This window comes from Notechis scutatus, chromosome 3 (assembly GCF_049901735.1).
Source record: "Notechis scutatus isolate UNSWTSFEM ecotype Mainland chromosome 3, rNotScu1.2, whole genome shotgun sequence".
NCBI lineage: Eukaryota > Metazoa > Chordata > Lepidosauria > Squamata > Elapidae > Notechis > Notechis scutatus.
This window is the reverse complement of record NC_142011.1, coordinates 43,476,674-43,503,942: the sequence shown is the minus strand read 5'-3', so window position 1 is coordinate 43,503,942 and position 27,269 is coordinate 43,476,674. Positions and strand designations below refer to the sequence as shown.

The 27,269-nt window shown below is 34.8% G+C and overlaps 1 protein-coding gene across 1 annotated transcript in view; it reads right to left on the bottom strand.

The window, feature by feature from the left end:
- Positions 1-27,269, bottom strand: part of PLXNA2 (plexin A2) — a 492,988-nt gene that overhangs the window by 218,519 nt on the left and 247,200 nt on the right. Inside the window, exon 5 of the mRNA XM_026675200.2 lies at positions 1,362-1,462. Coding sequence (XP_026530985.1) covers positions 1,362-1,462 — 101 coding nt within the window. The remainder of the gene's footprint in view (positions 1-1,361; positions 1,463-27,269) is intronic.

The following is a 27,269-nucleotide window of genomic DNA, read 5'->3' as shown; positions in this document are numbered from 1 at the left end:
TTTCTGTTGAACTTTTATTAGGTTATTGTGCAAAATAAAATGCATTGGTCTTTAGTCTTTATCTAAGTTTTTTAGAAATTATTTTTAATGCAAAAAAGGAATCTGAGGCTTTAAAAAAAGCAATCTATATTATTTTATTTTGAGTACAAGGTGGTGATAAAAAGTGACATGAGGAGCAGTATTGCCTTTTTTTTTTAAAGGAGATGGTAATAAACATCCAATGATGAAATACTTTCTGACACATTGCAGCATTGAACTAAACCTGCTTCAGGTGGGGGTGTTGATCTAATTAGCTTATATCAGCTTTTACCCACTATTTCCTTATCCCTCTTCCAACACCTGTTTCAGAGTTCTTTGGCCAGTTGATCTCCTCTGTCTCTACATTTAATAGTGTTGTGGGGGTGGGAGATAAAATTAAATAGAGAAATCCTCTTTCTTTTCTTAAGTGAACTCCCGACCTCTCCCTGTTTTAGATTTTGGAGACTTGTTCTGCTTAAAGAAGCATGGTCATTAAGGCAAAAAAAAAAGAACGGAGCACTTCAATAATTCAGAGGCACAACTTCCACAGATTCCCTTAAGATCTTGCCTAGAAAACCATTCTCCTTTGTCTTAAGAGACATCCTCAAGCTCAGGAGAGAACACTTAGACTAGCAAGCCTGGGCAATTTCATTGCTTTAAAAGGTTTAAATCAGAGGCTGAGGAATCTAGCATTTCTAAAATTCTAAGGGATATTTAAGCAGTGATTCTATTAAGTTACAACTGAAAGGAAATGACTGATGCCAAGAAAGTATCTTGGCAGGTGTGTATTAGCTTATTTGCTGGAAAAGAAAAGACAGGAGTACAAAACAAAGTATAAGGAAGGTAGCTGCCATTACAAATTCAGCCTGAGATTGTTTTTTCGAGAGATTATGATTTCTTCTTGCTTATATTACAATAAAACCCCTCATGAATACATTTACTTTATAGTAAAAATACTGTATGTATGTAATTAATTAGGTATTGGAAATCTACCACTACTTTTATTTAGAAGGCTAAATGATGCTTCACAACCCCAGGCTCATTATAAACAGTATTAGACTAATTCTGCTTAGAGGTTCTTTTAAAATGGTATTATATTTCTCTTGAGCAAAAGATTTGTATATTCATGGTTCCATTCCTGAAGTCAGTTGTTTTATCTTTATTATCTTAACTGTGTTTATATTTCTTTAACATTTGTTGAAGTCCAATGATACACACAGCTAAAAAAATTCCTAAAGAATTGAAAGGGTTTTATTAAATAATAACAGAGGATGCATGTGGTATGAATTAAAAGGTGTTGGGTTGATCTTGTGATAACCATCTTTTGTTGATGCTGAACTTACATATGATGCAGAACACACCAGCCACAATGAGGGTCTCCTGAACTCAGACATTCTCCACATGTTGTATATTGTTCACAAGATTCAACTGGAATCTGGGACACCTAGACAGAGACAAAAATAATAATAAGGAAATTTAAGGCAATTGCACTTATATTGTTTCCACAATACATTAAAAAAGCAAGCCTAGCTCTGCTAACTCTTTCATATAAAATGACTCATCAATGTTAATTTAAGACTCATAGAGTCTGAAAGATAAATAATTTGCCCCATTTCCCTCTGCTTTTACTGAAATGACAGGAAAAGTGGCACATACAAAGGCAAATAAGATATAACAACGACTCATTAAGTGTGGTTATCTGTTCAGAAGTCAGCTTGGAAAATGAATGGTTCCCTCTTCATATATCTCCCCTACTCTCTGGAACAAATGCCGCCACTAAAATGCAATTCTTTGATAAGGAGTTTATTGATATCACAGGTTAATCTGAATGTAATTTTTATCCAACAGCTATGTTCACACATGCTATGTGAAACTTAGCACAATGTATGAAGTTAATGTTTGAAACAAGATTCAGACTATGTATTAGATCCCTATTAGAAGGACATTGCATTAAACACAATTGAAAGATATACTGAAGTGTCCCTTAACTCTAAAGGGGAAGAGATTCCTAAGAGGAGTGGTTGTCAGGAGAAAAAAAACATCCCCCACTGGGCTAGCTGTAGAGAACTGGCTGTTGTATAACCCAGTATGAACTGCATTAGCCAATTCTCTTCTTAATTCATGCTCAGATCATTCTACATATTGCTAGGGATTTTTCTTTTTCAAAAGTATTAGCGTTACATGACACAGCAAACTTTTTTCCCTTCACTAAACTGGGTGTGGGCGTGGCCAGTATGTGACGCATCTGGCCCACTGGCTGCAAGTTTGACAGCCCTGCTTTAAACAAGGTGCTTGATCAATGAAGCTCTCCTGAGCTGCTGAACTGAAATGAAACAAATGTTCAGCAAAATTCCCTCCCCCCCAACATTAGTGAAATCATACCAGATGCAATGTAAGAGTGTTAAAACCAGGTAACCACAATGAAATCCCATGAAATGTTGATGGCCTGTGTCAATCACATAATAACTAAAGATTTCTCCCTTTAACTTGTTTTAGAGATGCACCACTTTTCAATAGTGATTCATGTCAAAAGTGGTTCAAAATAAATTAAACTTAAATATATCATGTTTTTAAAATTGTACAAAACCTAACAACAAATTAGAATAAAGAAAAAGCAACCATTTAATAAAGAAGAACAATACTGCAATGGTAAAATCAAGACTGAATGTGAATTCAAGCAAAATCACTTGGTTTTAAACAAACCAAGCCTTCCTAACTTCACTGCTAACACTTCTCTTGTTGCATTTCAAAGAGCTCTCATAGTTTGGCACAGATACAAAATAGTCTTGGAGATGCAGTTGAAAGTTCTCTTTTCTCCAAAGGAGACTGATAATGGCAAGAGGAAAATGGTGAGCAGTGGCAAAAATGCCAAATTCTTATTCTAAGAAATAGCTTCTGCATGCACTATGCAAATAGCACAATCAAGTTTATACTAAATATATTCTGTTTTTTTAAAAAAATCTGTTTCTTAAGAATTAGCAGCAGAATGTAGCATTGAAACAAGACTCTAGAATGACAGTCAATATATCATATTTTACTTTTATATTCACTGATCAAGATAATTCCAACCTGCATAATTGTGCAATACTCTATTATGACTGAGAATAGAGTGATTTGTTGAAAGCCACAACATGAATCAATATGAAAGGATAATAAAAGAACTCCTAAACTCTATGATATTCTCCATTTGTTGAATATATTAACCCTCTGACATTCATATCCCGATATGAAGCAATAGTCACACTACTGAAATTTAACAAGATTCGAATTCAACACCATACTATGAACTGAATATTCACAATTCTGGCTGAAAGCAGGATTATGGAACAGCAAGTCAAAAAAAGATACTCCAGAGAATGTGGAATATATTAGGAGGCAGTTGAAATTCACATCAGTACACAGATGAACAATAATAGACTCTGCAGAAGTATATGACATTTTACTTCTTATATCCCATAGTGCTACTTATAAACATGTAATAAACTTGTGCAGGATGATAGCTGAACAGAATTCCCTATTGCAGCCAGATGCAAAAAACATATCTAGATGACTCCCTTGACTTCACAGGTGATATACACAATGAGAAACATACACATAAAGGCCTATGAATACTTGGCCTATTAATAACTCTAAAAGGAGGGCAGTTTCAGAGCAATCCATAGTTTTAAAGCTATTATATAGTGTGTTGTTTCTTGGCAGAAAGAAATATCAACATAGGACAGATGTAATAAAAAGGGAAGTTAAAATGAAGAGGATGGAAAATGGGAAGTGAAAACTTCCCATTACAGTTACAAATTAATGATTCCATCTTACTGCCTGTTGTTACTTTGAGCAATTATGGGGTAATCTAGCAAGGCCGGAGAACAAGGTACAGCCTGCATTGACAGATGGCCCAGCAGTCCAAGCTGAACACATCAAGGATCAATTCTTGGCTTATGCAAGGGGAACCTGTTTGTTAGTGACTCAAGCAATACTTCTCCTGGCTGAGTTTCAGATTAAAAAGCTCTAACAAATGCCCAACCTCATGAATTATCAGAAAGCAGGGTGGGGCTGAAGATGACAAGGTATTTGACACCATCTGGAGGAAAATTATACCGTGCCATCTCATTCTTAGGAAAACCTCATTCCATGATTTCAGAAACTAGATTGGTAAAGGTCCCAGTATTCAGGGATGTTGTAGGATCTGAAAAATGCAACCAGAATGGATCATAAGAATGAAAAGCTGAAATGACTTATTTGTAAAATAGTTGAGATTTTCAAATTCAATAAAAGAGCAACTGGGGTGCAGGAAGAGACTTGATAGAGTTGCCAATTTATTGCAAGATGCAATGATGACTACCAACTGGCATGGTCTTAAAAGGTAATTAAATTCATATAGGAGCATATTATTAATGTTTATTATTAACAATACCTGAAGCTGCCAGCAGGAACCTCTAATAAAACCTGATGGAAAACAATAATAGTAGTAAACAGTAGTAATACTTTATTGTATTTTTAATTTGCCTAAGAATTAAAATTTCATAGGCAGAGCATACAGTTACCTAATTAACACAAAATAAAAAATAATAAAGCATCAAGTAGCATAAAATAATATAAACATATAAAAGCTATTATGATATAATATAAGCACTTTACATTAAAGATTTAACTTACTGTAAAATTTTACAATTCACTGTATGCTTTTATGTAATATTTTTTAGTTCTATTTAGCAGATGAGCATGTAACGGTCATGTATTATTATTGTCATGTTCAACAACAACAAAAACATTGTCTGAAGCTTTACAAATAATTAAAACACATGTTCGTCTCCAAATCTTCTAAAAAATAATAATAATGAAGTTTTATAGGTGGTGGTATCTCAGGCAGATTCCCTCTAATGACAGATTTTTTTAAAAAAATCAAAATATACCAAATAAGGATAGAATAATTGAGTAAGTTGTCTGTATCACCCAAGCAAGAAGGTACAGACAATGGCAAGAAAATGTATTTTTTAGTCTAAGATAATTTTTGGGCTTAATTGAGAGGGGAAATTGATGAATATCTATTGCTATTCAATGACAACCATCTTCTCTTAAGAAGAGCATTTCAGAAGATGAATAATATTGGAAGACAACTATTTATCTTCTGTTCTTCTTGTGAACTTCCCATAAGCATCTAGTCTATCACTGTGGAAACAGGATGCTGGACTAAATAATTCCAGTTTGTTCGGCATAATATCAAAGACCGCCCCTATTCATTTTTTGCCTTTGGCACTATCTCAGCCATGCAATTGGAAAGGAGGTAGGAAACTAAAGCCTTGTTTTTCCATGCCCCTTTACAGAGTTTACAGGATCCATTAAAACAATAATAAACAGGAAAAAAAATCATATGCATCAGGAACCAAGAGAGGTGGAATTGTGTAGATAGATTTGGGTGCATATCAATCATAATGTCAGGGATAGCATCCCGCCCCCCATCAAGAGTCACATTTCCATCAGGGAGTAATCTATTGAGGCCTGTATGATATGAAGGACTCAAGCAACTAGTTAATAGGTTGGCCATTCTTTTCTGTCAGCCTTTTCTTCTTTCTCATTTTCTTTGTGATACCCACTTTTCTCTTCCTCAAGGAGCATGCTGTGAGAAACCATCAGAAACCTGAGCTATCTATTGTAGAAGGACTTCTGAAAATAAACCAAGGAATGCAGAAATCAGACCACCCACTTGGCATAATATGCAGTGTTTTTGGCCAATTTGATTAGGAAGCCATGGATACCTATATATCTAGATTAAAATAACTGGGAAACAAGAGTATATATTTGAGAAATGAAAATATGGACATATATTTCAATAATGAAGAGTTAAACCAATGAAATAATTGTTTTAGAGATATAACTTACACACTATTTTTTACTGTTTGGTTAGAAAAAGCCTCAGGATAGAAACAATTCAGATTTCATTTTCACACTGTTTTTTATTTCACACCTTTTTATTTTAGCAGTTAAAATACATGTATGCAATGGCATGAATATTCCCATATTTGTTAGGAGTATGGATCCTATTTGTTTCTGGAATCCACCTTCTTCTGTCTTCCTGATACTGCTTGCTTGCATATGTACCAATCAAGTCATCTGCACTTCCGAGCAGTCACATAGACATTTTGCTTATGATCGTCTTTCCCCTGGTCTAATTACCACGATAATTGAGTCCATCAATTTTTCTGCTGGTTGTCTCCTTCTCTTTCTTTTTCAGCATTAGAGCCTTCTCAGTGGTGGGATTCAAATAATTTAACAACTGGTCCTCTCCCTAATGATTTCTTCCAACAATCAGTTCACCAAACTGCTCAGAAAATTAACAACCGGTTCTCCTGAAGTGGGGCAAACTGGCTGAATCTCACCACTGAGCCTTCTCCAGAGAACTAGTCTCACATAATGTGTCTGAAGTAGGACAATTTGAGTCTAGTCCTTTGTGTCTTGAGTGAGAATTCTGGTTTAATTTATTGATGATCTACTGATTTGTTTTCTTGGTGTCCATGGCATTCTCAGTCTTCTCCCACACCAAAGTTTAAAAAATGTCAAAAACCTTCCATTTGCTTCTTCAAAGCCCATTTCCAGATATATTGAATTAATTTCAAGCTAATTATTTTGCTTCTAGGTGTATTTACCTTATGCCTTCATAATCTTCTTGATGCTCAATTGTTTCTTTCATATTGTATAATTTATTATGTCAGGGTCTGATCCTGAAAGGAGTCTAGTTAATAATTGTATAAAATTAATAAACAAGCAAGCAAGTTCTTATTTTAATAGTGGGAAGGTAGAACAACTTCCCTACTCTTTTACCACCAATTTTGAAGTGAGATACATTCACAATAAATGTGGAACTATATGCAATTATTTTGCAACACAACCTCATCAGATTGTAAGATAAATTTGAAGCTATTATAAATTCTCTATTTCTTATCTTTAATTTTTAAATATTTTATTTTCATTATTGCAATTATGTTACTTCTACTGCTAAGTTTATTCCCAGAGGTGAATGCAAATATATCTAGTTTGGGAGTTAAGTTATTAAGTATATGTTTTCCCTAGAATCTAATGTAGGAAGTTGTTAAAATATCTGAAACATGCAAGGCAAAAATGAAGTTCTGGAGGGGAGAATATATATTCAGTTACATTGCAATAGCAAAATTTATGTTTGTTTTCTTCAGGCACTATATATACAGCTATAATAAAGACAAGAGGAGGGAAGAGAAGAAAGAACTAAAAGAGAAAGGAGTTCCCTGGGGCTAAAATGAAAGTGAAGGGGAAAATGTTACTCCTTCCCCCACCACCACAAAAGGGGTTTCATGTTCCAAACGATTGGAGAGAAACATCAGATTCCTGCTCCAGTTTACCTACATGTATAAATGCTGCCTGCTGTATCTATTACATTCAGCAATCAGCTCACTTTTACCGTGCCATCCAAATGTAGTTCTTATGCTGAGCTAAGAATCCAGTCTCTTCATTCTCCATTTCCTCCCCTGAATCTTTTGAGTGATGTCGGCAACTGGCTGGGAATTAAAACAACTGACTGCATTACATTTGCTCAGTCCGTCAAAACACTGCCCTGCTCCCAGCAGCTGGAGAGTCAGAAGCTGAAAGAAGTCAGTGTATCTTGGAACAAAGGCTACTTTCATGCCAAATACTTTTGATACAGTGAGAACTCAGTTCCTCTCTACATTTGAAACCAATAAGGCCCTTCTTTCTCTTATTTCCTGGGCCCTACTGAACAGATTTTTCCAGGGGAGAGGAGAAGAGAAAGAAAATGAGTATAAAATCAATGGGTATGAAGTCAGAAGTAAGCAAGTGATAACATCCTAAGAGACCTGCTGTGCCAAATTTGAATGAAATATAATGTTAAATGAAAGCAATGCTCTTGTTTGATCTGTGCCAAAATGTGTGGCTGCTAATAAGGATATGCCAGGGCTTCCAAGGCTAATTCAAGGTGATGTTTTTGAGCTTTCATGGCATGGGACAAGGTTATTTGAGGAACTGCCTCTTTTTGATTACATCTGCCTGCCCCATCCGATCTGGCAAGAGATATGTAACACAGGTCTCATCTGTCAGCGAAGTATATTTGGGGAGCCTGAGGAGATGAGCCTTCTCTTTCTTATGGAACAATCTCATCTATCCTTATTGTTATGTCTGGAAGGATGGGTCCAAGAACGGAGACGAGACTCAGAAAGTAACTTCAGCTCTTTATTAGTGACTTCCGATCTGAGCGAAAAAGTCTAGCCGCAGCAGCCCCTTTTATAGAGCTAGCTGCGGCTAAACGGCCAATGACAGTGGTTTGAGCTTGCCGCGCTTGGTTTGCCCAATCACGGCAGCCTGTTTACTAGCCAATCAGATCAGTCTGGGGCGACCAATCACAACCCGCTGTTAGCGGACCAATCCGCTTTGCAGGCTTTCAAGCCTGCTAGTCCGGAACACTTATTAATATTCTGGAATTCCCTCAAGAATTCCAGAATATCACTTGTTTAAAAATGGATTTAGCTTCTGTTTTTGAGTTTGGTGGAAAAGACATCATGAAACAGACAATAATATTAGCTTCTTCAAATTACCATTTCTTCCATATTTTGCGGGAAAAATTATGGGAAATAATAGCATGATCTATAAACCATTTTTTGCTATTACTAAAATGTTAGTAGTTATCATTGGCATGTTCCAGTTGTGCTGTTCAGTATTTTTGGGGAAGTGCATTTCCTGCTTTGTTGACTTTCTACATCCATTGTTTTCTATAAATATGTAGTGGAGGAACATGTGCAGTAAAAATTATTGAAATGTCTCTACCTCAATATAACTTTTATTTTGTTTTGTTTTTTGTAATTCCTTTACTTATTTAAATAATATTTCATCATATATTAAAAACTTCTATAATTGTCTCTTGCATAATATTTTACTTGATCCTGAAGTCAGTGTTGCCAGGTTTTAATTAAACTTTTCTATTCCCAGAAATCTTGATTTATTTTTAAAAATGAACAGTATAATTTTTCTATCTTGACAAACTGATAACTCTGTATTTTCATTCTCTAAAGATATCTACTTACAAGTATATATTTTATATAACATCTGAAACTATAAACTCACAAACAATAATCTGGCCAAATAATGGTTTAAAAACTGAATTTGAACATTTTGTTATTGAAATGAATTTGTGGAAATTCAGTATTTTATAATCCATGAAAAACTATATGTTGCTTCCTATTAATTGACTGAAGATTTGTACAAAAGATATTTTAGCATGTTTTCTTAGAGTTGCTTTATCTCCTGAGTCCAAATACATTCTTATTTAGTCTTTGCCAGACTTTCCTAAAATCAATTTTTGGATTGTCTTACATTGTAGATTCTTTTAAGTTGTTTCTTCTTGTTTTTGTTCATTTAATTCATTTCTTTTTGATCTCTTTTAGTCAATGCCACCAGAATTTTCTGTGTTGCTGAAATTTTAAGTGGTATCTATGGATGCATTTTTATGGCATGTAGCTCTTATAAACAACTGGGGTCTTGAAATGCAGGTTTTGTAATATATTTCATCATTGCATTGCTCTTCTAAATTTCCCGATTAAATTAACCTTTTACAACATGTTTAAATTAGTCACACAGTCCTTAGGTCCAAGAACAATATGTATCACAATCTGCAATTGGAGTCTCAGCTGAACTGATTTGTCTTTATAAATACCTTTCATGTTGCATTTATGGAACCCACTTATAGTTTTCCTCCATGTTATTAATCTGGAACTTTGATACTTAAGTGGTTTAATTTGTTTAATTTAAATTTGTTACTTGAGCTTCTGTCCTGCTCATCTATAAATTGCATTGCTATATCCCCATACTTGTTCTGCCTATGTATGATTCAAGTTCTAGATCTAAAGGAAAAATCTAATGGGATATCATTTGTGTTATGTTTGCCAGTATAGATAAGCTTTGTCTTAATATTGTTTCTTTATTTTTATGTATTTTAATTTTTGCCAAAATGGCTACTGCTATGATTGCATGCTTTAATTTGGTTTTGCTATTTTCCCATTTTTGGTGCTTTCTTTTGTGAAGGGTCTTGCTTTACCTGCATTATTTCACTTTTAAAAGATCAGTTTACATAATTTGTTTTTCTACTTGTCCATCTATATCCATTACTTGTATATTTACTTAATATGATATACGTTATATTTCCCTTCAGTTATATTCCCTGGATCATTTACAAAGGAATAGAAAATAAAATTTAAATAATTCAATCCATAATAAAATAATTTTATTCTGATTTTATTTTTTATTCTTTAGGCTTGTTTATTTATAAATTTGGATATTAGACTTTATGCTTTCTTTTTTTTAAAAAGAACTGTTTCATAAACCACCGAGTTGGCTTTTTCTACTGGGTGGTCTAGAAATGTAATCAATTAATCAATCAGTAGCTATCATCTGATTCCAATTTATTTGGGTACAATTGGACTTCCTGGACTTTAACTTATGAATAAACATAAACATTTGCAATCTAAATAAATGAAGCTGTAAAATCAGGAAAACATTTCTACATGTCTACATATGAAGTCCAACAGCTATCACTGTACAGGTCCTATATGATCATTATGATCCATTGTAACTGCATTTTTATTATATACAACTTCTGGACACTCTTTGCAGTCTATATATAGTAAATTAGAATAATTCAGGCATCAAAAAAGCTATTTTCTGTTTAGAAACACTTTTTTTTTGGTCAGGGATCATATGGTGGGATTACATGGAGGATGGAGGCTGAATATCTCTCTTGAGTTGATTCTTGACTATGGAATATATTCTCTCTGAATTGGCCTTTCTTAACATTTAATAAATTGATAAATTCACTTTTTTTCTCCAGGCTTTTAATACTTAAATGATTTTAACATTCACTTTAATGTTTATCTTGTGTTTTTGTTATTAGACAACTTGAGTGTTTTATATAAATCACAACTGGCATAAAAGTCTCAATTGGTCAAAAGCATTCTGTCACAGAGAAACAACTTGAATTTCCACTGATAAGGACAGCTCAAGGAATACTCCATACTATAAACTGGGAGACAAAGCAACAAAATCCAGAACTCACTAACAACAGTTATTACAAAATACAAACAGCAAGTGGCAGTGTATACCGACCTTGGCTGGAAAGAAAGAAAGAAAGAAAGAAAGAAAGAAAGAAAGAAAGAAAGAAAGAAAGAAAGAAAGAAAGAAAGAAAGAAAGAAAGAAAGAAAGAAAGAAAGAAAGAAAAGAGGAAGAGGGAAAAAAAGCTAAGGAACATCAGACTTGGTGAGTTCTTAGATGGAAAACTAGCAGGAAACGCCTTAGCTGTAGGCTAGACTAGGGGAAAAACTAAAAAAAGCAAACAATTTCTACATTATTGTCAGGAAAGCTATATGGAGTTGAGTCGGATTCAAGGGAGTTTTTGTTATTTTATCACAATAATTTTATCAAAATTTTATTAAAATAATTGTTATTGCACATTGTTGAGAAATTATTGTGGGTAATTTCCAGTTCTATTTAGACCCATTACATTCATAATCTCTATATAGACCAGAGCAGAATAAACAAACACCCCATCATCACTTCAGCTAGTAAAAATGTAACTTAATGCTATGTTAAACATTAGCACAACATCAAAACAATTAACTGGCAAAAACAGAGGATAGGCAAAAGTGACGGAGAGAGATAAACACACAAAGAACAGGCAAGAATTTATACTATCTCTATTTCCAAATTGCGATATCAAAAAGGAACAGAAATTTCTAGATCCCACTAGAAAAAAATTACTCTGGGTAATGGACATTCAAAGGCCACTGCCTTTGGTTACTCCAGACGTAACCCTTTATATAGAATAGAGTAGCAGAATAGAGTCAGTTTGCAGTTGAATGACAGCTTTGTTGAATTTAACAAATTCATACATATATGTAGAGAGCAGGTGATCCCTCCTCTATATTAAATTCCAGCAATTTGATTATGATGATGCTTCTAACACGTTTTATGTTTTTTATTCGTAAAAGTCAGTGTGGTTTAGTGGTTAAGGTATCAGGCTAGAAAGTGAGAGATCATAAGTTCAAGTCCTATCTTAGCAATGAAAGCCAGCAGGGTGTCTTTGGGCCAGTCGCTTTCTCTCAGCCCAACCCATCTCACAAGGTTGTTGTTGTGGGGAAAAAGTGAAAGACAAAGGTGTGTTGGATATTTTTTGCTGCCTTATTTGTAAACAAGAATAACAGAAACAAAAACAACCACCAAAGGGATACAAATAAATAAATTTGAAGAAATTCTTTCAGCTAAGATGCAACTTTTTTCACCTCTTTAGTGCTCAGATTCTTTTTTTTTTAAAATAGACTCTGTTTGTTGGGTCAATGCTACCTGAAAATCATGATGAGTACAAAGATGGGGAAGGCTTCTAAATCAATTGTGTTTTTCTCTGCACATTTAAAAAAAGTGACAAATAGTAAACATGTATTTTCTGCAATTTTAATTTTATTTTCTGTTGGCTTCTTGCTCCCATTGCTTCATTTTGTGATTCAAACCTTTCTCGTCTGCATAATTGTAATGCTGTAAATAAATATTATATATTTTGTTCTATGAACAATTTTCAAATTCACAGGACTTTCCCCCCTCATATGACATTTCACATGCAAGAACACATTGATCTCAGAATGATAATTACAGGGATATAACACATAAAAACATTGAATACAAATATGTGTTGTTTTTGTTCAACCTCTACAAAGCAAGATGCACAAGCTTCCTTCCTTCCTTCCTTCCTTCCTTCCTTCCTTCCTTCCTTCCTTCCTTCCTTCCTTCCTTCCTTCCTTCCTTCCACCTTTCTGCTTCCTTCCTTCCTTCTTTCTTTCTTTCTTTCTCTCTCTCTCTCTCTCTCTCTTTTTCTCTTTCTCTTTCTTCTGAAAGTTTTCTAACACACAATGTTTAAATATGCTAAATCTATCTTAATTTTATCCACTCTCAACCAAATTTTGTGTATTAGATGGAATGGAAATATTAGGGTACATCTGTCAATGGTTTTCAGGAGCAAATAACAAAACCAGGTAGAATGAATGTTGCTCCAGTGGATTCTTTTCAGAAATGCTTTGATGGATATTTCCTCCCACAGAGGATCCCAACAGGAACTCAACTCTTTCTACAACAATGTTGATATTAGGAGGTGGTACTAATGAAAGAAGTGAGAGCACACACTGTGCTCCCCTTTGCATAGCAAAGCCATACGTTTTAATGCCAGGAATGGTTTTTGAAGACAAAATATGTTTAAATAGGTACTCTACATATAACTGAACTTAACAGTGAAAAAGTTTTAATCAGGCTCCGCCCCCCTCGCATTTAAATGCTTGAGCTGTGATATCATCAATATGCTGATGATAGTCTGCTTTACATTTCAACTATAGGTTATGAGGGGTTGCTGTCAACATCCTATTCAGTCCGGGGAGGCTGTAAGGAACTTTATTAAAAAGAACAGACTGAAACTGAACCCAGAAAAGATGGGTACCAACACCAGCAATATAATTGTGCAGGCTTATACCACCCATGCAGGAAATTTTATATTTTTTCCATTTGGTGTCTGAGTACAATTTCAGGTGTTGGTTTTACAAGTTATAAGTTTACAAGTTAAGTTATAAAGTCCACTTATGCTTGGCACCTGACTGAGTACTTACAAGATTGCTTACTTATTCCATCCTGAATCAGCCAGGAGGCATTGTTTTTCAGAGTGGCTTTTTCTTTTTTCTTTTACTGTGGTGGAGTATCACACCCTGCATGCAGTTTCACCTGTCCTCTAGGGAAAATCCTGCAAACAGTCATTTTCATATTTAATTGTTTACAGAAATAAATCTTAAACAGCTTTATGTGAAGAAAATTAAAAGTCTCGGAAATTCTATGACTTATTACAGTCAGGGTATGTTGATATCCAATGAGGCAGAAGACCTTTAGGTTCATATGCTTTCCCCACTAGTCAATGTGCCTTTTTCTTGTTAGTTGGATGATATGGCTGAGCCTTTTGTGTTAAGTGCTTACAGACTCACAATGAAGATTTTGAATATGGCAGAAACATGTTCCTGAGCATGCACTTATGAAATACAGTTACTATGTATGTATTCTCCATTCCAAAGAAATTTATGAACCATCTTCAAGAGAAACATTCAAATACACAATAATGTCTTGCTTTCAGCTTGAAGCAAAATTCATCTAGGACAAAACTATCTGGGTAAGGGTCAGAGATCTCCTATGTATCATAGAAACTGTAGATGTTTCTAAAGGACATCGATTTTTACGTTCAATTATAAGCTTCCATGATACACCCCTGGGAAAGAGATTATCCTTTGGATGTGCAGGGTTAAACAGACAAAGTTGAGTGCATCCCCAAGATGCACTCAAGAAAGGAACCAGGAAATGCTTTTGTACCTAATTAATTCAGTATTAGTATTACGTTGCCACCTTGTGAAAGTTTGCCAATCCCATCTTGCCTATAAACTCTCATGTCAAGTGGCTTTGTCCAGTGTTGCTGTGTGCCTAATGTTCCAGCTAAGATTGCAAGTTGTAATTTATTGTGCTTTGAGATCCTTGATGAAAGGCATGACAGGACTGCAAAGTGCTTCATCACATTAAAAAGCCAGGGTTATAAAGCCTCTGTGGCCTCTGGCAGACATTTCATGTGACAGACTCAGCTCTTGCTTTACTGCTTTGTGAAGAAAGAAAAAATCACATCTTGCATAGTGTCCCATGGCAATTGCTTTAATTAAAACACCATAGGATATCAGTAAGCACGGTGTTGCTGAGTGACAGGAATTCCAGAGCTGGGAGGTGGCAATTCCAGAGAAAAGGGAGGGTGATTTGAATCATGAATCTCCTTCTGCCTGCACAAGGCACACAACTGATTCTCAGAGTGAGACCCTCAGATTTTATGCAGGACTTTCATGAATATCCCTTTTATGAGCTCAGTACAGGTAGTTCTCAACTTAGAACCATTTATTTAGTGACTATTCAAAGTTATAACGGGCACTGAAAAAAGTGACTTATGATTGCTTTTCACACTTATGACCACGGCAGCCTCTCCATGTCACGTGATCAGAATTCAGATGGTTCATATTTGTTATGGTTGCAGAGTCCCAGAGTCATGACAGCAACTTTTGACAAAACATTCATTGACAAGAAAAGTCAATAGGGAAGCCAAATTCACTTAATAACCACATTATTAACTTTACTGCAGTGATTCACTTAACAACTGTGGCAAGGAAGGTTATAAAATGGGGCAAAACTCACTTAACAAATGTCTCACTTAGCAACAGAAATTTTGGACTCAATAGTGATCTATATTTTATGGGAGGGGGTGCATTTCATTTGTAGATATTTGTGCAAGAACAGGGTATAGATGGGATTAGAAATGGGACTGTAGATTAGAGATGGAATTATCTTTTTTGTTTTACATTCTTTTGGAAATTTCTGAGTTGAAATCCTACTTCTTCCACCACCACTCCAATTCATAACTCTTGGGCCAGTTAATATTTTTGTTCAAACTTAATAGTCATGTTTATTAAGGGAGAGGAGCTGAATGGAGATATGTGGTAAAGTAGTAAAGGTCATAAACATATCAGATGAGGAACTAATATATTTCTTAGAGACTAATTAAATTATGTGCAACATAGAGAAGAACATAGAGCAAAAGGGATTAGAAAATGTACAAACATGTACATTTTGGACAGAACATATAAATTAGTAACAGTAGATCACTGTTATTGTGGCTAACACATTAAAATGTGTGCTTATTTCACTATTTAGATAATGTCTTAGTTTTTAGATCAGATACCTTGAATGCAGAAGAAGCTTTAACATAATATGACAAATTCTTTACTGCAAGGGCCATTAGACTCATCTAATTGAAATGCTGAAGCCAAGCATATGCACATACATACAAGCACATACATTTAGCACTGAATCAGATGAACGTGGATTGACAAGAAAATAAATTTTTCGATGCACCATTTCTATCACAGCCCAGAATGATATATTAAATTTATTTCTTTAAAACTGTAATTCCACTTGCATGATAAAACTTTGTAAAAGTATTACATAGTAGAATTCCAGAATCAACAAGTTTCCCTCACAGTTGTGGAAAATTGATTTCTATTATTTCTAACATATTCATATGTAATATATTGCATATATTTTCTCTCTTAAAAAAAGCTATTTCTATGCAGCTGCAGTTTGCTGTACTATTGTATACCATCTTTTTTTCAGGAAAGTTATGCAGCCAGATGCAATGGTAGGATTGAAGAGAAAGAGAGATGGTTGGACCAAGATAGATACAAACTAAATAATCCATAGTTAGTTAACCAAAGACAAAATCTATCCAAATCCAAGATAGAAAAGTAGTAAGTGTTGTTTTAAGAATAATTCCTTTCCAAGTGATGTCCTGATTAAAGGAAATGACCTTTTATATCCTTATAGGGGAATTGACTCCTGACTGAAGGAGCAAGAAGTCTTTCTGCTATGCCTTGATGGACTTATTAAGGTATTATTCTACCTGCTCCTGCCTGAGTTTCCCTAGTTCTCCAATGAGAATGAAAGAGAAAGCAAGGTGTCAGCCACAAGGCAAATCACAGGGACATGGAAGGCAGAAATAGAAGAATGCTTCAGCCTTCTTCTTCTATCCACCTCCATTTTTATGCTTCAGGTGATAAAGACAACAAATTGTCTCCAACGAGAGGCAATTAATAATGGGCAGAGTTTTCACCTTTCTTCAAAAATAGCTTGGAAGCCATCTGCTCACTGTTATCTCCCACTGGCATGTTAAATATGGCAAGAAAAGGCAAAGCTTCTCCATATGGGAAGACTCTGACACTTATTTTATAACTAAATTACTTTAGCAGCAATCCTTTTACCTATCCCGCAAAAGATCCATCCCTTCTAGTTAGCCATTTTAACCTCATACATTTATGTTATTCCTATGAAATATATCCTTGAAGCTTACAAAACCAAATTAGTAATTAAGATCAATGCACAATTTGTCTTATCATTATGATGGAATAGGCAACTGAACAGCACCTCCACATACACATTCATTCTTACTGGATTTGACTTCCAATATTCTCCCAAACAGTTCCTGTATATGTATTTGTCAGATTTCTTTTTAGAATATTTCGACAAAGTCAAAGAGTTCCCAACTTTATATAGCTGCGTGAAAAATTCTCCATTGACACTGCTCAATGCCTTCATGTATGAATCACAAATCTGCTAAAAAGTAGTGGAACTAGGTATTAGAATGTCAATGTATGGATCTAACATATAAAAAGTGAGTAGCTATTTTCTGATGGATGATCTAAGATAGAAGACAAGGGATTTAAAGAGAGGTGAAATTAGAGCCACTATATCCTGTTCCAAAAAATATCAGTGATGCATTCTTCCTTCACTATAGCATGCTAAGTTCATCCTGAGAACAAAAGCTACCCAGATAGCTCCAGTCTTAGAAATTTCAAATGGATGAAAGAAGAACTAAAGAGGCCACATAGGTGTAAAGATGACAAATGTTTTTGCAGGATCCCTACAAATAATGGAACCTTAATCTTAATTCTTATCACTTTGTACCTCCTACATTTCTATTTCTATTGAATTTATCAACATTAACATTCCGGACTGTTTCCACTGAAGCTGCAATAAGCAAGATAGCTTAAGTCTTCCTCCAGTTTAAGGAGAGAAGAGTAACACTACAATAACTGATAAATCTGGAAAATATCACTAAGAAAGCCATGAAATATCACTGAAAAAGAGAAGGAGGACTAAGATTTACACAGAATTTATTTGTACACAGAATTTACTTCTACATTTGTGACACTCTATGATTAAACAAAGAAATATATCTCAAAGAAAGAGGAAAATGGCCAGCTACTGTCTGTGCCTATGCAGTCTGATATACACATTTAACGATTAATGGGAAACTTAAACACTCCAGTTCTTTCTCTCAGCTCTTTAAAATAGATCGAAGAGTATAATCCTTCATATATATGACTCCTTTAAACAGACAATCTTCTTTCAGCCATCTCCTATGACAGTCCTCAGTATTACGTAGGAGACATAACTGTCCTGTGATAAAAAGCTGAGTAGTATTTGAACTCTGCAGCAACATGGATTCAAGAGGGAGATGATGATTTGGAACATGTGTGAGCATTCACAGAGCATTTGTTGTCAGTTCCTTTAACAAGTCTTGCATGTCAGTGACTGAGCAATCCCAGGACAAGACACAAGATATTCAAAGAGCTACTAATGATTATTGTGAGATGCTCCTGAGCATCTTTGAAATCTGAATCACTGTATAGTTGTAACTATCCAAGGGTGAGAAACAGGAAACTATAGTTTCCAAAGTAGTAGCTATCACACTTGCTTCCATTGATAAAGATATGTAATAAACTTTTGATGCTCTGCTGCAGCATTTGAGGTTTTGCAAGAGTGTCAAATATCCTCTTTAACCATGAGGATCATCATCATGATTTATTGTATCAAGCTGATAACAGTATGATTGCAAATTATCAAAAGCTGACACCTCCTGTGATATAACTGGTGAAACCAAAACAAGTAACTAAAAGAGGCTGCATTACCTAAAAACTATACCTGTCATACATTTAGCAAAAACATGTTATGGTAGCACAACTGATTTCAAAGTTTAAATCCAAAGACTGATAAGTCCTCAAAACATTTCTTCAACACATCATTATTATGATCATAAATTGCATATTTTTTTGCAATAAACAATTTTAGTAATTGTTCTAATGAAAAGAACAAAAACATAAAACATGATGTGCTAGTGTTTAGCATGCCATTTACTCTGTTTTCATTATTGGCTATTTCAAAATGAATACTACTTAACATTCTCTGGTACAAACATTAAATGCCAGCATTAACCTGGCATTTCTTCCTCTCACTTAGAGCACAGTAAGCTTTTTTTGTTTAGCTAACATAACAGCTTTGAGGCTCAGTTTTTACTTCCCTAATTACAGAACTTCCTACCCAGTAATTAAATGATAAAGATTCATTACAGTTTTCCTTGATTGCCTGATTGGCTCTATTTTTCAAGGTCCATAGGGACATTCCACAACCCTTGCATTTAGAATCACATTTCTTCTTGAACAGCAACCAAAGTCATAAGCTATTATAGTAGAAAGAATGGATTAAATAAAAAGTATATGTGTCTGTCTGAGTGATATTCTGGACCTCCCTGACCTATTCCCCTAAACCCACCTTAGTGATTGCTACCAAAACAAGCAGCTGACCTCTCTGATTAGAAATCAACACATGAGCCTTCCTGTCTGTGACATGCCACCTTGAAGACCTGTTGTGGGGAACGGAGTTCAAATAGAAAATCTATTTTTAATGACTTTGGGGAGTTCTGCAGGGATGCTGAGTAATTCACTGTAATTAAAGCTATCCATCACTCAGTGAGTAAGGACTGGAAGTTGATGAACTTTGCTGTGACATTTTTGTTCATTTAATATGTATACTATATTCTATCTATCTATCTATCTATCTATCTATCTATCTATCTATCTATCTATCTATCTATCTATCTATCTATCTATCTATCTATCTATGTCATGCCCCTGGTGGAGACTGACTCTGAGGGAGAGGAGGAACAACCGACAGGGAGTGGAAGTGTGGCTCTGGAGATTGTGGTGGAGGCTGGGGAAGGGCAGAGGCTGGTTGAGCAGTCAGAGGAGGACCCAGGCTCATCCCCTATCCATCCTAGGGCATGCAGGGAGGAGATACATGGTCTACTCAGGAGGAGAGGGCCTTGATCCTCTTCATGGGCTGCAGGTGTGAGAACTGCATAAGAGTTTGGACCTGCGTTCTAGCAAATGCTGGAGACAAAGCGTGTTTTATTTTGGTTTGAGGTTATCCTGGTTGGCGTCCTTCCAACAGACTGTGCCTTGTTATCTCCTTGAATTTGGTAAATACTTCTCCTGTTCCGTTGTGCAAATTTCATCATTGTAGTTTGTCTTTCTACCCGGAAAAGCTCACCGGAAGTGCTGGCGCTGCCATCTTTTTTTGATGAAAAAGTGCTTCCTGTGAGCTTTCTACCCGGAAAAGCTCACCGGAAGCACTTTTTCATCAAAAAAAGATGGCGGCGCCCAGCAAGCCAGCGGCCCGGTAGGACTTGTTCCACGGACCGGTACTGGTCCGTGGACCGGTGGTTGGGGACCCCTGCATTAAAGGACATTTATTTATGTTTTGGATTTTATTACGTTTGTGTTACACTCTGGGTCATCACATCTATCTATCTATCTATCTATCTATCTATCTATCTATCTATCTATCATCTATCATCATCTTCTCTCTCTCTCTCCACACACAGAGAGAGAGAGTGAGAGTGAGAGTGAGAGTGAGAGTGAGAGTGAGAGAGAGAGAGAGAGAGAGAGAGAGAGAGAGAGAATCAATGTGTAGCAGCTGTGCAAATGTAGACAACACAGCTCATCATTTTGAAGTTCTTGGTGTTTTATGCAGAACAAATCTGGATAGTATTAAAAATGGGGGACAAAGTTATATTTTTTGTTTATGTTGTTTATTGTTTATTACATGCTATTAACATCATTGCCATTCAATAATTTGGATTTGTAAGACCTGATTTTATGACATAGTCCTTAAAAAAATTAATGCTATTCAATATATATCCATATAATAATTAAATCATTTTTACTTACCCCACTCATTTGTGGGATTTCACATGATACTAGGCCATAAGTTTTAATCCACTAAGTAATCAACAAGTGACTTGGTCAAGCTAAACTATAAATTATTGTACAATGCACAATGGATCGGCACACTTATTCATAGCCAACAGAAACATATTACACTATGGCTTTCATCTTATTTTATTTCTCACTGCCTACCTAGATGGAAAAGTTCACAACTACCCTTAAATTCACACACTTGTAAGGTATGCAAGGCAATTATTGACTTGGATCAAAACTTTATTTCAGTGTCTGTTACTAAGGTTTTTCTGGATTCCAGTCCCACCAGTGATTGGCATAAAGCTGTGCCAATTTTAGCAAAACACACAATGGAAGATTATATATATATATATATATATATATATATATATATATATATATATATATATATATATATATATATATATATATATATATATTTGTTTATATTATATATATATTTTTGTTTATATATATATTTATATATTTTATTTATATATATATATGTTCCACAAGAAAATGATGGCTTCAAACTGGTTAGGGGGAGGACAGGCTTTGACTGATCTAACAGAATTAAGATCAGGAGGCCCTCAAAGACAGTTATTTCAATCCTTTGGTCCTTAAAGGTCAATATTTCACAGAGATGGCAGTCATACGCTTGCACATTGACATTATGGCAGTTACTAAACATGCATATTTGTGCTACTTTCTCAGAATTGGATTAATATTAAAAGATTATATGATTTATATTTCAATCATTCTAGTGTGGCTCATTAGGATCAACAAGGCATCCCCTCTAATTTGGGTTATCAAAAACTGCCATAGAACTCTTTTGGGAATATAACTTCATAATTCATTTCCCCTTTATAATTGCTTTGAACTCAGTGTTTCACATGTTATGTGGTAAATCTTAATTACACTAGCTAATATGTTTATATTAGAAACAACAGTAAGAAATCAAGCCTTGTGAACCTTGGGACAATAATTATTTGAAGCTTTTTAAAAATATATTTTATAGATTATATCTACAAAGAAGCTGATGGGTTGCAAAAATGATCCAAATGAGTCAAAAATGAAGCTCTCCATTCTAGTTCACTTAGACTCAGTAGCAAGATTTTGATTTTCTGAGATCATATCTACACTGTATATTTTAAAGGTTAGTGTGAAAGAAACTGGAAAGCAAGCACTATATGAACTTTGTAGCAGAAAACTTATTTCTATTATATTATTATATTTAATTTAATCAAAGACAAATAAATACACTGCATGAATAACACATTAGAAAGACAATATCTGAGAGATAGAGATTGCATATGGTCTATGCAATTGACTCAATCACTGGCATTATCAAGGAGTAATAGTGTAACTTTTACCAACACAATAACTGTTACCTATCAGTCTTGATCCTTCCTACTAGAACAAAGATTTATATAGTCCAGTATTCTTTCTCAAGCTTAAAACTTCAGGGAATGGTACAAGAAGGACATGAGTGTAACAGTCATTTTCTACTCAGACAAATATTGCTTGAATGATATCCAAAGGGGAAAAAAATCACTATGAATTTTATCTAACCCCATTTTAAAGCATTTTAGGTTTGACAACATTCATTACATCTCTTAGTTGAATTAATGTATGGAATGCACCACTGCCTTAACCATTATTACAGTTTATGGTAACTGTATTCAGGCTCTCAAAATAGAAGGTAATGTTTAGAGAAAAATCCAGAACAATAATTCAATTCTTGTTAAACTGAATCATAGAATTAAAAAATAAAACTCTGCCTGTTTGTAGCTTGAAGTTTATTAAGGAATCTCAATGAAATATATTAAAATAAATCAGAAAATAGGGGTTTTCCTAATTCTAGAAAGGTGCCCTGGAGCAAGATTCAGGACAGTAGCTACTCCCTTAAAAAAATCCTTTTAATCTAGTAATCCCTGGTTAAAATAGACACAACTACGAACAGTCCATTCATATTGATGATTGTTCAGTTCATGTATAACCTTAGTGGTAGAGAAACTCTAATTTTAACTTTAAATGGTTAAAGGGATCTAGTTTCACCCTGTTTCCTCCAAACATATGATCAATTTTCTTTCAGTCTTGGTGTTCTCATCTCAGAGTTTAGCTATTTAAAAAATATAGATAACAAAATTATAAAGAAGAAGAAACATAAGAATCAGAAGTGGTATTCAGCAGGTTCTGACCAGTTCTGGAGAACTGGTAGCTGAACTTTTGAGTAGTTCAGAGAACTGGCAAATACCACCTCTGACTGGCCACCCCCATCTATTCTCTGCTTCTCGAGTCCCAGCTGATCAGCTGGGTCTTCTTTTCTTGCCCTGCACAGGACAACAGAGCCGGAAAGCAGGTTAGTGGGGTAGGGAGGGAATGGGATTTTGCAGTAACTTTCTCCCAGGAGTGAGGAGGGAATGGGGAGGGAATGGAGTGGGGTGGGAATGGAAATTTTACAGTATCCTTCCCCTGCCATGCCCATCAAGCCACACCCACAGGACCGGTAGTAATATTCAACTATTGTTCACTATTTGTATATTTGAAATCAGTTTATTTTTATCAGTTTATCAGTTGTATTTTTGTATTTTTGAAATCAGTTTTTGAAGAGAAAATTTTAAATGCAATATACATTTAAAAAAAAGAAAACTAAAACCAACAAAAAAGGAATGACTTTCTTCATGTTACTTTTAGCAACACTTGACTGATTACTCCAATACATTGTTAATTACCTCTATCCATGACTTAATGAAGCTTTAAATGTTTACTGCAAGTGTCTATTTCCCTATAGAACATGTGTTTGACAAGGTAAAAAGCTAATCTTACTGTCAACTGAATTAATGTCTGTTTTATAGCATTTGAAATTGAACTCAGAAAACCTGCATGGCTGCTCATTTATGTAAGATATGAAGTATTTAGGGTTTTTGAAATTGTTTTTTTCATTATGACCCAACTCAGTGAAAAAGTTAAGGTAACCTTTTTGCCTCTATTGATGTTTTCCAGGACTCTGAAGGGCTTCCTTAAATCTTATGGATCTTTACACTCCCTCTTTCATAAACTCTTGAATTCCTCTCTAAAGTTAAGGTCTGATTTCACTCATTTTTGGAATCCAGACATCAGCAAGCCACCCTACATCTGCTATGCTCAATGGAAGTCAAGTAGCATCACCATTGAGCATTACTTGGGAAGGAACATGAAAAACTGAACGGGATGCTGAGATGATTTCAGATTTCTACAGATGCTCACTAAGTCCAATGCTTTGAAGGCCCATAACAGACAATCCTCTAGAAAATAGTAAAACATAGAACAGTCAAAATTACATAAAGCATGACTAGTTGGGCCAGCATGATTTAGGATTACTGGGATAACACTGCTTACTACAATATAGTTGAAATTATAGCTAAAATTACCACCTCTACCATCTAATAAATGTGCTATTTTTCATAAACATACATACTTCTACCCTGTACCACAAAATTGTATTTATTCTAAGCTAAATACTTTCTATATTGATCTAGAATGAGTCTACTAGTCATGAGTTTAAAATGATCTCAAGTATTTACATATGCATCTTTGGGAGTAACTTTCTTCTGGTAAATCCAGCTAGTGGAAAATGCATAAACATTTGGGAGCAAGGATAAATCCAGGAACAGGTGATCACACTGAGGGCAAAATTCATCATTCACCTATTGGTCTGCAGATAGAGTACTATTTTGTAATTATCTCCATCCTGGTTAAAAACCTGTTGCATAAATAAATAAACATGTTGCACAGGTACATACATTCTTATGTTCTAAAATATGGCTAATATTTTCCTCTAGCTTTCCCACTGTATCCTCCCATAGCATCATTGTTAGAAAGCTTCATAAAGTGAACAAACTTTGGCCTTACATAAATACATAATTCCTTCTAGACACATCACTCAGGCAACCTGAATAAGATGCTGAAATCTTTATAGTATCCTGGCTCAGCCACAGGCATTACTATTTAGGCAATCCTGTGCATACATATGTCACAGATGAAAGCCCACCGTAGAACCAGCAGCTATGTCTTGAATAAAGAAACCAGAGAGCCTGAACTCCAGATGTAGTGATTTAAGACTGTTTTGTTTTAGGTCATAAAATCTGTTTTGATTTTAAACAGAGGCTACATAGAATGCCAAATCTTGCACTTCCACGGGGAGGTTAAATTGTAGTGCCTACTTGAAAATCATCCCTTTAAAAAATGTTTTAACACACACACACCAAAATACAAAATGATAAAGCAGTATTTTATTAAGTAATTTAAAATGTAGTCCCTTTTGCAAAATACTTAGGACCAAAGTAACCATAACAATTATATTTTTTACTTAACATGACCTTTCTTGATAATATACTGCCCCCCACCCCATCAAAGCATCTGCTTTTTTGTTTAGAACTTTCCACTTTGACACAGCCCAGTGTCCCTAAGGGAATCTTGCAAAGATATAATTTTTCTAAAAATGCAAATGATTATAGAGATGGCTATATTTGCACAACAGAGAACAGTACTATTCAGTAAGCTAGTAAGCCTCTAAAAGTACATTTAGGTATAGATTCTATCATTTCCAAAAGTTATGATCATTCTCCTGTAATGTGTAAAAGCATACCTGTTAAGGGGGAAAAATATTACTCCTTCTCAAGCAGGCAAGTCAAGGGAATTTATAATGGCTACTAAATGATAAGAGCTACTCTGCTAATCAACCAAGCATGGAATAATAATTATATATATATATCATCAGCCTCCATGGGATCTGCATGGGATCCAGTGAGCTACATTGAAGTATTTCATTTCCCTTTGCAAGTCATTGATGAAGAATAGGGGAAAAAACAAACTTAGTAAATATTCTTTCAGTCTCTAAATTAATTTAGCAAGGTATGGGCTTAGGTATTTGATCACTTTCTATCTTTTTGAGAGGACTCAGAAAACTAATGAGCCTTTGTTACAGTTCAGGAATACATTCAGCCCAATTGCTTCATGAATGCATTAACATATAACTCTTTTTTTAAAGGGGGTTTGCTGAAGAGCCTATTTATTTTTCACACAGTGGTAAATTATATTAGATAGGAATTATTCAATACTCTGAACCAGAAACAAATAAACAGCATTATGACTTGGTCTGAATCCAACCATTATCTAGTATTTCTCAACCTTGGCAACTTTAACATGTGAGGACTTCAAATCGCAGAATTCTCCACCTAGAATTTCAAGCTAATTTATTTAGAATCAAGCTGCAAATACTGGAGAGTCCAATACTGAAATTTGACTGGTCATGATAAACTAAGTCTTGCCAACCACAGTCATTCTGCAACCTTTTCACTATTTCACAAGGTTGGTTAAACTTTATTGGAGAACAAAATGACAGGTTCTTTTTCTTAAACACTGCATACCAAAAGCCAAGATAGCAAATGCCAGTGAAATGCAACAGATTCACTTTTCACATTGCATTTTATTTTTAAAGCAACAGGTATTGCTTTTAAAAATAAAGCAATTTCCCTCTTTCATTTTACTTTTAACAGAAAAAAAAATGTTAGCATGATCTGACCTATCCCAGCAACTTGTTTTTCTTCTCATTATAAGTACCAACTTTGCCTTTAAAAATGCACATTCTTGTCAAACATAGTAATAGATTCAGTCATCTTACATAACTGTCTACAAAAATATTCTCTCCACTAATCTTCTACCCACTGACTTTGATGGAAAGTAATCAAGGATAATCTTCAAAAATATATTTTCTCAAGGAATAAAACTGTCCAGTACAAGTAGATTTTGATATTGATTTTTTTCTCCCATCCTTACTGCTAAACCTGAAGCATATTTGAGTTATTTAAGTTATTTATTTTTTAAAAGTAATTATAAGATAATTATTGAGCAGACAACTCTTCCTCTCTAGGTATAAGTGGAAAAGAAAAAAGGGGATTTTAAGTAATTTAGGAGTTATAACGAGTATAATTGGGTGTTCAGTGAGCACTTAGCAATTAAACTATGCTTATTAAAATTACTGGTTTAATCAAAACGTTGCCAGAGAATGTTTAATATCAAAATGCCTTGATTTCTTAGAACCCTGATTAGGACCAGATTCCATACCCCTGGAGAAGTTAAGCTTACCTCAATTCAATATCCCTGTGGGAAATGGATGCTGTTTGTCAAGTATTCACCAATTTGTGTGTGTGTGCGCACACACGCATGTGCAAAACCACAACCCAGAATAACTTATGGTGACTATGGAGATTGTGAAAAATCAAAGAAGAAAGACAGTAAAAGGCTGTTTTGATACATTAAAGGATTGTACACTATTGCCTCTAGGAATGGGAAGGAATCAAAGTTTGAATGTTTGCTTTAGTCTAAAGAACTGGTTTCTTTGTCAAACTGCAAAGGTCACCTTATAGACAACAGATCTGTAACTCTGTTGTCTCTGGATGTAACCAGGGAAAATGTCTACTTTGTATTATCTCCTTTAATGCTTCTCCTCTGAGCTTCAGATAGCTCTAGGCAGGAATGTACAGTATTTGCTTTTC